This window comes from Schistosoma haematobium, chromosome 1 (assembly GCF_000699445.3).
Source record: "Schistosoma haematobium chromosome 1, whole genome shotgun sequence".
NCBI classification, from domain to species: Eukaryota; Metazoa; Platyhelminthes; class Trematoda; order Strigeidida; family Schistosomatidae; genus Schistosoma; species Schistosoma haematobium.
This window is the reverse complement of record NC_067196.1, coordinates 43,472,378-43,487,601: the sequence shown is the minus strand read 5'-3', so window position 1 is coordinate 43,487,601 and position 15,224 is coordinate 43,472,378. Positions and strand designations below refer to the sequence as shown.

General features: G+C 40.3%; 2 protein-coding genes across 2 annotated transcripts; one reads left to right on the top strand and one right to left on the bottom strand.

Annotated features, from left to right (window-relative positions):
• The first annotated feature begins 4,195 nt into the window (after nt 1-4,195).
• MS3_00010139 (uncharacterized protein) lies at nt 4,196-10,793 on the top strand. The gene is made up of 3 exons (XM_051218492.1): nt 4,196-4,258; nt 9,632-9,858; nt 9,900-10,793. The coding sequence occupies exons 2-3, from the start codon at nt 9,670-9,672 to the stop codon at nt 10,305-10,307; spliced, it is 597 nt and encodes a 198-aa protein (XP_051074151.1). The 5' UTR covers nt 4,196-4,258; nt 9,632-9,669; the 3' UTR covers nt 10,308-10,793.
• A 224-nt stretch (nt 10,794-11,017) lies between these two features.
• On the bottom strand, nt 11,018-14,993 carry RLP7_2 (ribosomal-like protein). Its single transcript, XM_051218303.1, has 5 exons — nt 14,808-14,993; nt 14,605-14,773; nt 14,364-14,570; nt 14,178-14,331; nt 11,018-11,381 (listed from the first exon to the last, which is right to left on the bottom strand). Coding segments are annotated over exons 1-5 (747 nt in total). The 5' UTR covers nt 14,810-14,993; the 3' UTR covers nt 11,018-11,166.
• Between the last annotated feature and the right edge of the window lie 231 nt (nt 14,994-15,224).

The window sequence follows — 15,224 nt, the reverse complement described above, 5'->3', positions numbered from 1 at the left end:
GAGTAGGAATATACTTCGAAGTAAAACTCACTGAAAAATAGTATTCACTGTAGCTCTCATATTTACATTTATCGGGATAGAATGAAACATTGGTTTTTGTGATATTAGTGAACAAATGGTTAAATATTTAATGTTGCTTTTACTTTATCACGAATATTGTAGTTTGAGCCCAAGTTTTTGAATAAATTACATACCATTAGTAGTTATCGTGGCCAAGCTCCTTTAATAAGTTTTCAGAACATAAGTTTATATTCAATAATAAATTAGAAATGAGTCCCATATTGTAGAGTTTTGGTTTCGTTACAAAGTTTGTTTTCTGGCATTCCATTACAGTCACATGAGATAAACTTGATCACAGGTAACATTGCTGATTTTAGAAATAATCTTCAAATCAGCTTGTTGGAGGATATCATGTTGATTATCTTATTGAGACAAAAACCTAACATATTGATCTGTCTCCTGGAGTTAAATTGCAATTCTTAGTTATTTCAAAGACTTTGAATATTTCATGAGTGATTATGTCACACATCATCTCCATTCTGTGTTTACACAGAGGGATACCTCGATGTTTAGAAACAGACAACTAAATGTCGCCACGTGATCTAAGTGACTCCTGTTCCGATCCTTGTAGAATTATCAGACAATAAGATATCTGTACAACACGGACAAGCTGGGAACTACTCATAGTCAACAGTCGTCACTCTAACTGAATACGAAGCGATATACTACTACAGATCACATAGAGATGTACAAAACTCGATCAGCTAATTTGTCATTCCACTCAGTCGCAACGCCCTTCTGTTATCAATTGAGCTTATGCGATTAGCAATGAAAAATCTGTGGTGTTTTTATGAACCAATGAATGATTCATTTGTACTTGGTGTATACCTGATTTCTAATTCCAAACACAATAAGTTCGTTAGTGCCCACCTATTTCTGTCTACTTAGATTGCACAACTTCAGGAATTCCTTTTTGTTCAATAATTCAAAATTGCATCCACATATACTTAAGTGGTTTGCATCATATCAATCACCAATATTTTCAGGATTATACAATGATGACAACTAACTCTCTGAATATACAATTATTACTGATCAACACTGTATTCCGTTTAGTAAGATTGAATCAATTGAACCAGAAGCGGCTTATGACCAGTTTGCTAACTACTGTCTAGCCATGAAATTTCTCCACTGTGCTAATTTCCACCTCTTCAAAAATGTAGATTATCATTTGAAATTCTGCTCACCCATAGATACAAACAGGTAATCTCCGTCTCCATTGTGACTGTCCCACAATCTAAATAAAGACCTATTCACCGCTAATCTAGTTCCTTCTATCAATAGAACGAGGGTTAACTACAGGCACTAAAAGTACTTCATGTAGATTTTTTCTATACACCATATATTCTTGATACAAAAGGACAGTTATCAGAATAAATAATCTAGACCTCTCATCAGTATATGGTCTAATCATCGAGTTATTTAATTCTCAAACTTTGCCTAGAAACGAAAATCTATTTTTCAAAAACTCTACAATGGATGATATAGCATTTAATGTCAACTTTGCAAAATACAGAACAATAATCACAATTGATTGATCACTGGGTGGCGATCAATGTCATGCGTGTCTAGTCCTTACTAGTGCAGATCGAATGCTATCGATCATGTTGCAATGTGGCCACCAGTCTAGGTGGCTCGACACTGCGGGCACTATTTATTGAGATTAGACGGTGGTTGGAGGTAGTCGACAGGAACACTGGACCCGGGTTTTGTGCTACTTGGCACTCGTCAGCAAGGTGTACCACATTGCAACATGGTCGATAGCATTCGATCTGCACTGATAAGGACTAGACACGCATGACATTGATCGTCACCCAGTGATCAATCAACTGTGATTACATTTCAGTCCTACAGATGGTCGGTAGCGGCTCGGATAGCTCAGTGGTGACGTCCCTGACTGTGAAGCTGGGTGATACGGGATCGAATCCGTCAGGGAGCACCAGTTCCCTCAAGATTACAGGTACACCTTGCTGACGAGTGCGAAGTAGCACGAAACCCGCGTCCGGGGTTTCCTGTCGACTACCTTCAACCACCATCTAATCACAGAACAATAATCAAAATGCTAAGCATTTAGATATGCTATAAATTTTTAATTTGTTTCACTGATTAATTTCGTTTGGTTTTTTTTGGTGAATGTGTGATTAAACTCAAAGGAGAATCTTAAAAAATCGCATTCATAATTTCTAGCTGAAAGTTTGAATGTTCTGATTTTCGTGTAGAAAAGAAAGATGAAATAATAAATATTCTATTTAATGTAAACACAAATGTGGCAATCGAATGTATTTGAACAAAAAATTACAGAAGCCCTTAGTAAAATCTGAGACCCATACAGTAAAAACTTCATTTGCAAAACACCATTCACCCGTTTCAGAATTCATTGTTCCTTCATCTTCACACCAATCATTCTCTGTTCACGTCCTCTTTCCTTCGATCTTCCTAATCTTCTCCTGCTGTGTATTTCCCTTTCAATTGATGATACATACTACTTATATCTATCGACGTCAGCAGCTCACACCTCAGTATCATTGCCAGTTAGTGTGAAATAAGCCTTCTGAAAGCGAAGAAGGCTAATTTTCACATGTTATTCAAGTCACTGTATCTCACGTAACAAACATAATGAGGCTTTGATACTACTGAACACAAAAGAAGTACATCTGGTATAAAAATGCAGAAACAACAGTGACTAGTGTATCCAACTTAGCTTTAATTTTTAAAATGATGTTCATTTAAGATAACCGATTAGGTCTGTCAACAAAGAACAGCTATATGGTTACTAAAATTTAGGCACCTAGGTTGTCTATCTATAACAGGTCTTTACCATTTTCAAAAAGATACCTCCGTTTCACATTTCACGAACATGAGAACTGAGATAACAATATTGTGCTTTGTGTTAATGATGTTGATAGATATAAGTAGTTTGTACCATCAGTGAAAAGTGAGATGCACGGAGGCAGAAAGTTAAGGAAATCGAGGAGAATAAGATGAAAACAGAGAGTGACGGGTGCGGAAGGGAAGGACCAATCAAGTCTGAACTAACGGACAGACATTTTAGAAATAAGTTATTTGATATACGATTCTCAGACTTACCAAGTTATTCTGTAATTTCATTTTTTTAATACAACATTACATATGATATGTGACGCACGAAGTGCTACTAGAAAAACATTAAACAAACTATTAAAAACCGTGATTTGTGCAAACTTGAAACGATTGACCACATTATTGTTCTGATTATGGATCAACAGACATGCCACAAATTTCGTTTACGTTTCCAGCACTGGCAAATCTACATATCAACAAGTTATCAATATCGTGGATATTTTTCAGGGAAACTCTGCTCCAGACTGCTTATAATGACTGAACCACTTGCATAGCACACACTAGAAACTATATTATTCGAAAAGTCATGAAATCATCATGATAAGAATGTAGATCACCAACGTAGATGATCTATGTCAAAATGATTGAAGGCCTACTCGAGTGAGACGTGAATGATGTGACAAACTAGCTAACGTCGAAGTCACACCTCACGGTCAGCACCTTACGTGGATTACCCCACTGACGTGTCAGGGTACTATAGATGCTTTGAAGACTGTACAACACAAAGGACGTCATTGCAGGAACATATTAGGTAAAGTAGATACAAGCGAAGGCAAGACCACTACCGCATGGGCCAGTCCATGGCGTACGATTAACTGATGCGTGTTGGTTGTCGTTGACTCTGATGAGGATCGATGATTTGTTCGATAATCAATGACACAACTGCAGGATGATTTGACTAGGGCTCAGCTGAATTTCACTGGCCCTACAAGAATATTCGACTGAAGGATATTATGTGAATGAACCGATTGAATTTTGCTGCCCAGTTCTCTCCACATCATATATGATGTAAGCACGTGATAAAACCTCCACTAGTCCACTAACAAAAGTTACCTATTCATGTTCATATTTACTACTGCTCATAACAGTAATACGTTTTTATTGTGAATCGTTTCATAACAAAAAGTGGTAATGAGCTGTTTGAAATGTAGTTTAGGGTCATCTATATACTTTTTTCTAACAAACATTTTTTTGTAGTGAACACAGACTGAAGTGACCTAATTCGCCACTTTTAGTGAACGAAGAGCATCTCGTTACTAATAGCAATGTGCAGCGCTATGAATAAAACAGCAGCCATTGTTACTCCAACTTCAGCTGTGTAAGTTATAGTTTTAGTAATCATTTGAACAATTTCTTACATCATAGGTGTAAAAGTTGGATTTTTTGACATGTGGATTGCTAGTTAAAATTCAAACCAGACATAAAATGAAGTCACCGTAAATTTTTCCTTATACACGTGAAAACTGATAACCCAGAAGTCTAGTTTAGCCGACCTATATAACTGATAGCTGTCGGTCGCTTTTAGTTTCAGGGTTAAGTTATTGTTTTCTAAAAAACAACCTATATATATCCAACTAACCATCCAAACAATTGCAAAATCATAAATGTCTACTAGCTATTGGCACAACTGTGGTTAATCATATGACAATATTTACTAGAATGTACTTAGATATACACAAATTAAAAAGCGACGCAAAGATAGGCCTCAAGGATGCTGGTTATTGCCTCAGCAATGAGGATAGTGAGTTTGTTTGGCTCTGCTAACCTGGACACCCTGTTTTCCAGCCGTGATCCAACTTCTCTTTGAGAATGTACACCAATTACGCTGATGCTACTTAATCAAGTAGGACGTACTATTCGTCCGCCACATTGTTGGAAAAACGGAATCCCACTGCTAGTCAGTTTGATCACTCTACTAACCTTCTTAGAGTAGCCTTGAAGGTGCTTTGTCCAGGTTTAAGGTATGAATTTCGAATTTACCATTGATGTTCTCCCAAACATTAAGTATACTTTTAAAGCAATGGATCAAGCAATCATAAATTGTCCGTTGGACTTTGTTCCCTACGTCATAGTATCAGTTCTTTTTTCTCTCGTAAGGGCCAAAATCTAACACGTATAAACCCCATATTCCAACTTATCAACTGAAATATTGATATGCAACGCGACACTGGACTATCTATAATTAATACATCTTAAATAACCAGCTATATGACATTCAGCTGAGTGGTTCCACCTAAACAAAAGTACTAAGGTGTGGCTGTCTGCACACAATCCAATACTCCAAATTTAGGTCATACTGTACGTATAGGCTAGCATGCTGAAGTCAAAAACAGTAGACTTTTTATTCATGCATTTTATACTGACTAGATACATCTGCCCTCAACAATCCCCGACTCTTTTGAACAGCAGACAGGAAATACTCGCTACAGTATTATGAACCGTTTTATATTTAGCACCATAAATCGTGGAAGTGATAGAAATCCATTTATTTATTTATTTGAACACATGAATATTGGTACAAGGGAGCGCCAATATATATGCGCCGCACAAAGCAATGAGAATTCGAAGAGAAGTAGAAAAAAACTAAGGAGCGCAAAAGAAAAAGAGAACGATAACGAAGAGATTGGTGTAAGGTAGTGTGGTAGTAACGAGGGAACGAAAAGGTACAATCAGAAGAAATCTTTCAGGTAAAGGAGACACAACCACTTTTTATGAAGAAAGTAAAAGAAGGTTACAACAGGATCGCCACTGGCTTCTATTCTGAGCCATATCTGATAACGTCTCTAGCCACTGTGTAGCACCATCTCTCAGACCCCAACCAGTGAGTCGTGAAGGACCAACAGAAGCCAGTGCTTTGCAGCTTTCTTTCATACCACGACACCATGTCATATACTGACCACCTCTCCGCTTTTTCCAACCAGTCCCAGAGTCGGCAAATAATGCACGACGTGGGATTCTCTGGGACGACATTTGTAGAACATGTCCAAGCCACCGAAGTCGGTGTTTCAAGATGGTGACACCAATTGAATTATCATCTCTGTGCCCGAACACACGATGCCGAACCTCTGCATTACTGAGATGGTGTTGCCACTGAATGTCAGCAATCCTTCGGAGACAGCGATGATCGAACACAGAGAGTCGTCTAACGTCCTCAACTCGGAGAGACCAGGTTTCACAAGCTTAGAGCAAAACTGCTCTCACCGACGCGTTGTGGATCCGGCCTTTTACAGCCAGACTAACATCACGAAGGCGCCAAAGGTGGCCCAGATTGGCATAAGCCGCTCTGGCTCTCACTATTCGTGCATTGATCTCATCACTCACACCCCCACCAGCACTTATGCAGCTACCCAGATACACGAACTTCTCAACTACGTCTATCTGCTCACCATCCAGAGTGAGTACAGGATTAGAATCCTGCCAGTCTTGTAGAAGTACTTTGCACTTCGAAGGTGCAAAGCACATACCATACCTACGGACACTGATTGCCAACTGATTAAGTGCGGATTGCATGCCTTGGGCATTATCGCACAGTAAGATAATATCATCCGCATACTCAAGGTCGAGAAGTCTTTCTCCAGGCAACAGATCCACACCACCATTACTTACATCCATCAGAGCTGTTTCCAGAATGTCATCGATGGCAAAGTTGAAGAGGAATGGTGAGATTGGGCAACCGTGCCTAACCCCACTGCTCGAATGGAACAATGGAGAGAGGTGGTTGTATGCCCTCACTCTGCCTGAGGTGCTTGTGTATAGGGCTTTTAGGATGTTAATAAACTTCTCAGGCACACCCTTCTTCAATAGACAATCCCAGAGAACAGTCCTGTCCAACGAATCGAAGGCAGCCCTGATGTCAAGAAACACTACGATTGTTGGCCTTTGAAAAGTATGGCGGTGTTCTAACATTAGGCGGAGGGTGAATATATGATCAATACATCCTCGACCAGAACGAAACCCAGCCTGCTCCTCACGAGTCAATCTTTCTCGGGTTTTGAACAACCTACGAAGAATGACGGAAGCCAATAGCTTGGACGCAATCGGAAGTAAACTTATCCCCCGATAGTTGTTACAGGAACGACGTGAACCGTTTTTAAAGATAGGGACAACTATCGACTCATTCCATGACGTTGGTACACTCTCTAGTTCCCAAACCTTTGTAAACAACGTCGTCAATTCCTTAGTCAAAAAGTCACCACCATCTTTAAAAAGAGCCGGAGGTAAGTCATCTGGGCCAGGTGATTTGTAACGCTTCAAGAGTTGGAGTTCCTTGCGGACTTCCTCCTCATTTGGTGGATCAGTCGTCACCGGCCATGGAGGGCAGGACAGTCTGACCGATGTTGCCGGAGCAGCAGACCCGTTGAACTGCCCTTCTAAAAATTCTGCCCATCGTCCAAGACGTCGATGGATGTTAGTGATTGGCATCCCATCATCCTCGCAGATTGTTTCACTCACACCAGACTTCTTGCTGCCAGTGGCTCGGATGAGCTGGAAGAGCTTCCGGTAGTTACCAGATGCAGCTGCTGCTTCCAGCTCATTAGCACGCTTCGACCACCAGGCTTCTCGGTCCTTACGCAAGCTTTGCCCAATTTCATTACGCAACATCCTTCGTTTATGGTCAAACTCACGGTCACCCGGAGTAGACCGACGGGCTTCAATGAGTTGTAAGGAACCAGAAGAAACCCAGTGCTTAAAAGCGGGACGTTTCGCAAACCCACAACTGACTGTTCCCGCCATTTTCATGGCGTCATGCAATTGCAACCAATGCTCATCTATACTTTTCGGTGGAGTGGTAGCTAGCCTAGAGGCTAGCTCGGTTCGATACTTACTTGCAACAGAAGTTGCAACCAGCTTGCTAACATCAATCTTTTGGTGGTGGTCACTTCGTTGGCCACTGAAAAGTAAGGCAAGATTGGCGCAGACCAAGGCATGGTCAGAGTCCAGATAGGTACTCCAAAAGGAGCGGCAGTCTTGTACACAACCACGCCAGCGGTAGCTGATCGCGATGTGATCAATCTGAGTCCAGGCTTGAGATGCAGAGGGAGGACGCCAGGTGGCACATCGGCGATGACTGTGCCGAAAGTTAGTGCTAGCCAGAAACAGGTTGTGGTCTGTGCAAAGTTGCAGTAGACGGTCCCCGTTATCTGACCTGCGACAAACGAGTCCCCATCGGCCACCTAAACGACTCTCTTCTGTGCCTAGACGCCCGACCTGGGCATTCAAGTCTCCGGCTAGTACTACAATATCTGTCTGATGAACTTTCTGTAGAACTGTTAGTTGGTGGTAAAACTCATCCTTGATTGCATCCGGGCTGCAATCTGTCGGGGCATAGGCGGAGATGACGAAAAGACATCGTTTCTCACGCCGATTTCTTCTCACTTTGATGGAACTTTCTAATCTAACAGCACATAACCGACTGTTAATGGGGATCCAATCGACTAGTGCTGCCTCAGATCTAGCGCTTAGTGCGACACCAACGCCAGCAAGACCAGACGAAGATGCCACAGGGTCCCCGGATAAGCGCACGTAAAACAAGCTTTTCGAAGCGACAGATGGAGATCGAATTTGTAGTTCTTCGCCAGAGTCTTGAATACGGGTCTCGGATAGACAACAAACATCAATATTAAGACTTTCCAAAGACATAGCCAGCCCTATCTGTTGTCCGACCTGCATAAATGTGCGAACGTTGAAGGCAGCCAGTTTGAATGGTGCACGTGGTTTCAGAAAAACTGCTTCAGTCCTCGTATTCGGTGGTAACATACAATTTTCAACCGGACAGTGACTCGAGAACGTCTAGATACAGTCGAATTTCCACCAAAGACGAGCCGCTGTATAAGTATAAAAGAGGGTGAATAATGTGGAAAATAATAATAATAATAACAATAATGACAATAATAGTAGTAATAATAATAATAGTATTAATAATGACAAAAATTGTAATGATAATAATCTGAATCAATTGTTTGTTTTTCAAAGCGAGAAAGGTAATTTCCATAGGCATAAAGAGTTAATCAATTTGTGTGTGGGCTGTGATACTGCCCGGGTGCCCAAACCGAAGCAGGTGGTTTTCTCAGGGGCCACTCCCCGAGCCTTTGACCTAAAGGTCTAACCCACAAGGCAGTGGAGCATCGTAAGGAGATGCAGTCCCATGGTAGCCGGTGACCAACGATTGGTTCATACGCCATTTGTTCCCGCAGGATACTGGAGCCCATGTGCACCATTGATTTGGAATCCGGTTAAAGCGCCGGACATTCGCTTTTCGTCCTCTCATTTTCGTAAACAACACCCCCGCCACGAGAAGGCAATGAGTAGGACTTCCCTGGCAGAGGCTGTATACGCGTGGCCGTGTGAGAGTATTTCGAGAGGGAGAGCGGACTCTCCCCACTCTCGGCCGTACCAGGGCATTCAGGGGACAACTTAAGAGTTGGACACGGTTTTACAAATGGTTAGCGCAGATAGTTCTAAACGACATGAAGATTGGCTATATATCACCTCCTGTATATATACTGCGGAAGAAAACTCACACGTAAATACTGAACAGAAAGCTGGCCTACGCGCAAACCGATTTCGTAAGTATCAACAAGGAACTGTTGAGACTCCACAAGTCAATAGCACTGAGAGAAGTTTTGGAAGTGGTATTATGGATGTTAAGCGCAACATTTTCTGATAAAACCCTACTTTATTTACATTTCAGATTGATATCGGTATTACCTGGTTGAGGATAAATACACCATGTCTATAATTGAAATAATAAAAGAACAAACATCCGGCTTGAGACTGTCAACTCGAAACGACAACGTGCGGGGATGCTTGATCAAGGAATACCATTTCAAATGCAGCGTACCAACATTTCTCAAAGAAATACACTTCACCAACTTTTACACTAAAAGCGCTTCTGCACACCTATGTTACCAAGACACGGTAATTCCCACCCATACATATAATACACGTTTGTTTTTTAGGCTTCTGCAGAACCCGTCTGGGTTAATCTCTTCAAAATTCAGATGATGAAAGACATTCACACTTCATTTGGTGCATGTGCTCAAGTTAGAATAACACTCCCTCCAACTTTCGAAACAGTTAAATCACGGAAACGATTATTCAAACTATGTATACAGTTACAACAACCCTCCTTAATGTGGAAAGAATATACAATAACAAATGTGCAATTTTTTGATGAGTATTTAGACAATTCTGACCAGACCACAACAGATTCCACTGAAGGTCGACACACACATCTAATCAATGAGACACAGAATGCTTTGACCACACTTTGCACACTAATAGAATTTAAACAAACGATACAAAGCCGTGAACTTAACGAAATAGATATCTTAGCACTATCTGACGCACACTTTGAAATTACTTGAAGTTACCAGAAATTTACAGGAAGACCAATCACGTATTTAACACACCATTGAGATTGAGAAAAACCACCACATAACGGGAGGATATTTACGAACATGGAAGGCGTGCCCAGAGCTTATTGGGGATGAGGATGAAGAAAACAAAAAGCGATCATGGTATGCCAAACTAGTTCTCCCAAATGATAGTATCAACGACACTGGAGACAAAGTGGATAGGCAGTCTTACTACGTGTTTACTTTTACACCGTAAAATCTGATGGAAATGTCCCATTCCTCGCAGAAACTAACGATATAACTCAAAGTGACGCAGAAAGGACAATTGTTTGCAAAGTATGTGAGGTATAGACGCGATATATCTAAAAGAACTGATTGTAATGAGTCTTGACACTTCATAATACAATACTGAAAAGGACTTAGTTTCCGAATGCATGAAAATCTAAATTGTTTGTGACTGTAAATTAAATAATACTTAGTACTCGTTATTGCAAATTACTGTAGTGTTCTGAAAAATACATCGTTATGTGGTCTTCGACCAGTACATACTTCATTCTGTAGACAAAGATAAGTTAATGCTCGCTGCCGATGTTTATAAAAATATAAAGGGCTTCTCGACTTTTAAATGCCCCACTAAGTTCATTTAAGATGTAAATGGTCAGAAGATCAACAAATACAAAGATAATACTGCGAATCGATTGACATGACAATGGAAAATAATTCTTCCATATGAAAAACTTTTATCAGTGAGCAAAAGAGTAGCATAGTTACAGAAATTTTCAAACAAGACAAATTTTTGTATACTCATATAATATATGCAGAAAAGTAATAACCGCGGATAGTACCTATACATTCTTTATTTACACAATCATATCATTCTACGAATCATTTCATTTAATTGTTCTTCTCGAAACCCTGTTAGAGAATCAACACGAGCGTGACAGCGCCGTGAACCTGACATCCAATCACGACTGGATGACATAAGTTTGAATGGACATAAAAAGCGCTGAACGGCCATGAAGTTTGAACCAATAGTTACAAGTTCGTGGATAATGTCCTCTATGCACAAAATCCCACAGTGACCTTTGAAAAACAAATAGAATAATGATTTCAAAGTGATAAATCTAGATGAGTTTATCCACAAGACTATCAATGTTTGTATGAAGTAATATGGAAAACTATTGATAGTTTTCGGGATATAAATATCTGCAGTGTAACTAAAATAATATATCACACCCTTATTAACTTATATGGACAAGCAGGCGTGAAAAAGACGGTATAAAATGCATCAGTCCACTGTGGCACTTCAAATTAACACAAAAAGGGATGCTAATGTCAAAAGACAGATACCAAGGATAACGCCTTAATCTAGCGGTCACAATACGAGACCAAGACTAAGATGTCTACCAGTCATAAATGAAGTAGAACCTAGCGCACATATGCATCATTTTGAGTTGCTACACGACACATGTATAGTGGGATATCAGAATATTATTAGTAGTTACAGTATTAGCGGTAGTAAAAAGACTGCATAAACGATGAGGTTTGAGAAAAGTTGGATTCATGGAATCAAACAAATTGCAGAATAAGTTGTAAATTTAGGACCGAAGGGAGAGTAAAGGGTGAATAGATTTGAGCCGCATCGCTTAAAGCGTAAAAATAATGGTTATGAAAATCCCACGAAACACAAATAGATTGTCTGTACTTATTACTTACAGAAATTACCCAGTCCGAACACCAATGAAATCAAGGACTGATGCCACGAATTGAGTTGACCATCTACAGCTTATTCACCAACCTAGTGCTATAACAGCCATTATCGCGTAACACAAATCCAAACGCTAAAATAGATGTAGATTCGTAACCTCATCGACCGGCTTCTATGTGTACCCAGTATTTACTTACGCCTGTCACCCCTCATTTAGCGCAAACGGTCGACCACAATTCTCTTATCAACTCTGTCCTGGACTCACCTTTACAGTTACTTCCGAGTGCTACTCAGTCTTTTGATGACTGCCTCCAATTTCAGGAGCAGTAGGTTCTTTGTTTTGTCTCTTTTTCTTATACCTTTAGGATTCTAAGTTAAGGCTCGCCTCGTGACGCAGATGGATGATTTCCTTAATGTATGTCCTATCCACTTTGAGAATCCTTTCCAGATTTCCTCTTCAGAACGAAGCTGATTTGTTCTTTGCTATAGTAGGTTCTTGCTGATGGTATCCGGTCAACGGACATTGAGTATCTTGCGTGGACAACAGTTTATAAATACCTGTATTTTTTATGATGGTTGTGACAGTTCTACACGTTTCGACTCCGTATAATAAAACTACCTTAACGTTAGTATTGAAAATCCTGAGTGATGTTTTTGTTTTGAATTCTTGGTGTTCTTCAGTTGTTGGTGTCCAGTGCTTTGTTGGTTCGTGCCTTCACATCTGCATCAGTTCCTCCTTATTTATCGACGATGTATGAACGCTTCCACCGCTTCCAGAGCTACTCTATCAAGTATGATCTGGTTGGTGCCAGTTGTGTCGCATTTTGAGATCTCACGTTTGTCTTGTGAACGTTGAAGCCTACTGCTGCACAGGCTGCTGCTACATTATCTGTCTTTACCTACATTCATTGCTGCGTATATGATAGTAAAAACTAGGTCATCTGCGAAGTCGAAATCTGCACCAATCTTCAACTTGAGCTCTACGTTTAACTTCGACACAGCCTACTTGGTGTGGTTGTCAAACTATTCGGAAAGATTATTCGGATGGGTGTCCCAAACTATGTGGGAGGAAATAATCTTTTAGCCAGGAAGGAACATGGTTTCAGGAAAGGCGTTTCATGCTCAGCAAATTCCATTACAAGAGAAGATTGGGCTGCAGCAAAAGGTATTAATATCCCAGTACATATAATTTTCATGGATTAGAGTAAAACTCTTGACAAGCTCTCTTACCTGGGTCTTAAATTCAAACTGGGGAAGTTTGAAACTCATTATGAAATTATAGACTGTAAAAATGACTTACTCGATGATAGGAGACAACGGGTACGTGCAAATGGGGCTCTATCAGTGTGGGAATCTGTGAAAAGTGGATGTCATCAAAATACGATCCTCGGCCCGACTTGTGTGGGGCCGAATTCGGAATATGGGATTCAAGCGATGAGTCTCTGTTCCAAGTACGAGGTGGATATGCTAGAACAAGTCCAACGACTAGATTAAAATGGTGAAAGGTCGCGCTGTCCTGTCTTATGAAGACAGACTGAGACGCCTCCACGTATTTCCGTTATTTGCCACAGGTTACGGAGTGATTTAATACCGACTGGCCGTGGACTGAACGATAACCCTGGTCTTAATGTTAAATATTTTCCCTACATCGAGAACTAATCATCCGAGAGTACATTTCAAAATTCTTCAAGAACCGAGATCAAAACGTTTACGACTGGAGATCCGTTTCTCGCAGTGTAGTAAATTACTGGAATTCCCTGCCAGAGCACATAATATCACCACCTTCTGTATGTATTTCTAAAGCTATATTACATCTTCACAGTGCTACAAATTGAAAAGATTGATATCAGTCTACTGAGCTCCTAAACTTGTTACTAAAGACTGTGACAGCACTTGGAAGACCTCGTAGTGTATAAATGTAACAAGACTAATTCATTTCAAATCCCCAGTTGATCAAAACACTTAGTAAAAAACAATTTTGGTAACAAATTAACACTTAAGTTCACCAAAATTTCTCAAAGTCAGTCTAGACACACGGACTCAGGTAGTATTAAAATTTTGAGGTTCTAATCAGAAACTTAGAAAGACACACGGTAGTCTAATTAAGTATTAGTACATTCAGAAGTTGATCGCAAAAAAGTCGTTACAACTGAAACCAGCACACAACCTACCTAGTTTCTCTTCAATTATTTTGTTGTCGATTGAATGTTTGTGTCTGCCAAGCATAGTACGCCCACGCTTCATAACCATATCGCGTACCACCTGCAGGGACGGATAACCCCATACCACATAAGGTGAAACAATATTCAACAAACTAAGAGTAGCCTAAAAAACAATAAGACCATAACTGTTGAAACCTTTGTAATTTTAATGAAAACAGCTTGATTGCGTGTGTCAAGACGAAGTAATCGGAATACATCCTTACAAACATCCGCAAGTTGCTCTTCATCGTCCTTTAACCGAATGACAACACCCAGTCGTGGTTGATCAGATGTTGAAGACGGAGATTTGCGTTTAGCAATCCGCTGCAAGCGTAACTCATCGTATGACCGTCTGAGACCAGTCTGTGGATTTGTGATTTCGTAAAGTTATCCTCACCTTTATAAAACGGATCGGTGGTTGGATAAGACTTCTGCGTTTTCGGGCACGTTTACGTAACTCCTCAGAACGCAGGCGCTGTTGTTTGATTATATCCCGGCTAACCCTTTTTCTTCTTTTAAGAAGTGTAACAGGAATTGTATTGAGTTTAACAGGCTTGTCCTCGTCCCTAAAGTCTAAACAGTGGACGAATGTAAACTTACATGACTAGTACCGAAAGATCCAGAAAACGCGCTCACCTAGTTATGCTTCAGTTTCAGTTCGGAAACGACAGGAGGCTTGATAACCTATGTTAGTCCTGGCAATATTGGTCTCTCAGTTGATCCAACTTTCTTTTGAAAGCGTCGATGGATGGAGCCTCAATCACGTGCTGAGGTAATGAATTCCATTCGTTGATGATTGAATGGGAAAGTCGATAGTCAGCTGACAAGTAATTTGTCCTGGGCTTGTGAACCTTTTCGGATTGTCCTCGTAAATTCTCTGTTTTGGAAGACAAGAAAAATGAGGGCATATCAGGTGCAAATTTATCACTAAGCAATTTGAAAACTGTAATCAAGTCGCCTCTAGTTCTTCGATATGAAAACGAGAATAGGTTTAGCTTGGCCAGTCGAGCATCATAC

Excerpts from the sequence above, each read along its gene's own strand:
- MS3_00010139 (XM_051218492.1), top strand. The coding sequence starts at position 9,670 with ATGTCTATAATTGAAATAATAAAAGAACAAACATCCGGCTTGAGACTG. Across the intron at positions 9,859-9,899 it reads ACCTATGTTACCAAGACACG|GCTTCTGCAGAACCCGTCTG; the intron begins GTAATTCCCACC and ends TTTGTTTTTTAG.
- RLP7_2 (XM_051218303.1), bottom strand. Across the intron at positions 14,571-14,604 it reads CACCGATCCGTTTTATAAAG|ACTGGTCTCAGACGGTCATA; the intron begins GTGAGGATAACT and ends ACAAATCCACAG. Across the intron at positions 14,332-14,363 it reads TTTTCATTAAAATTACAAAG|GCTACTCTTAGTTTGTTGAA; the intron begins GTTTCAACAGTT and ends ATTGTTTTTTAG.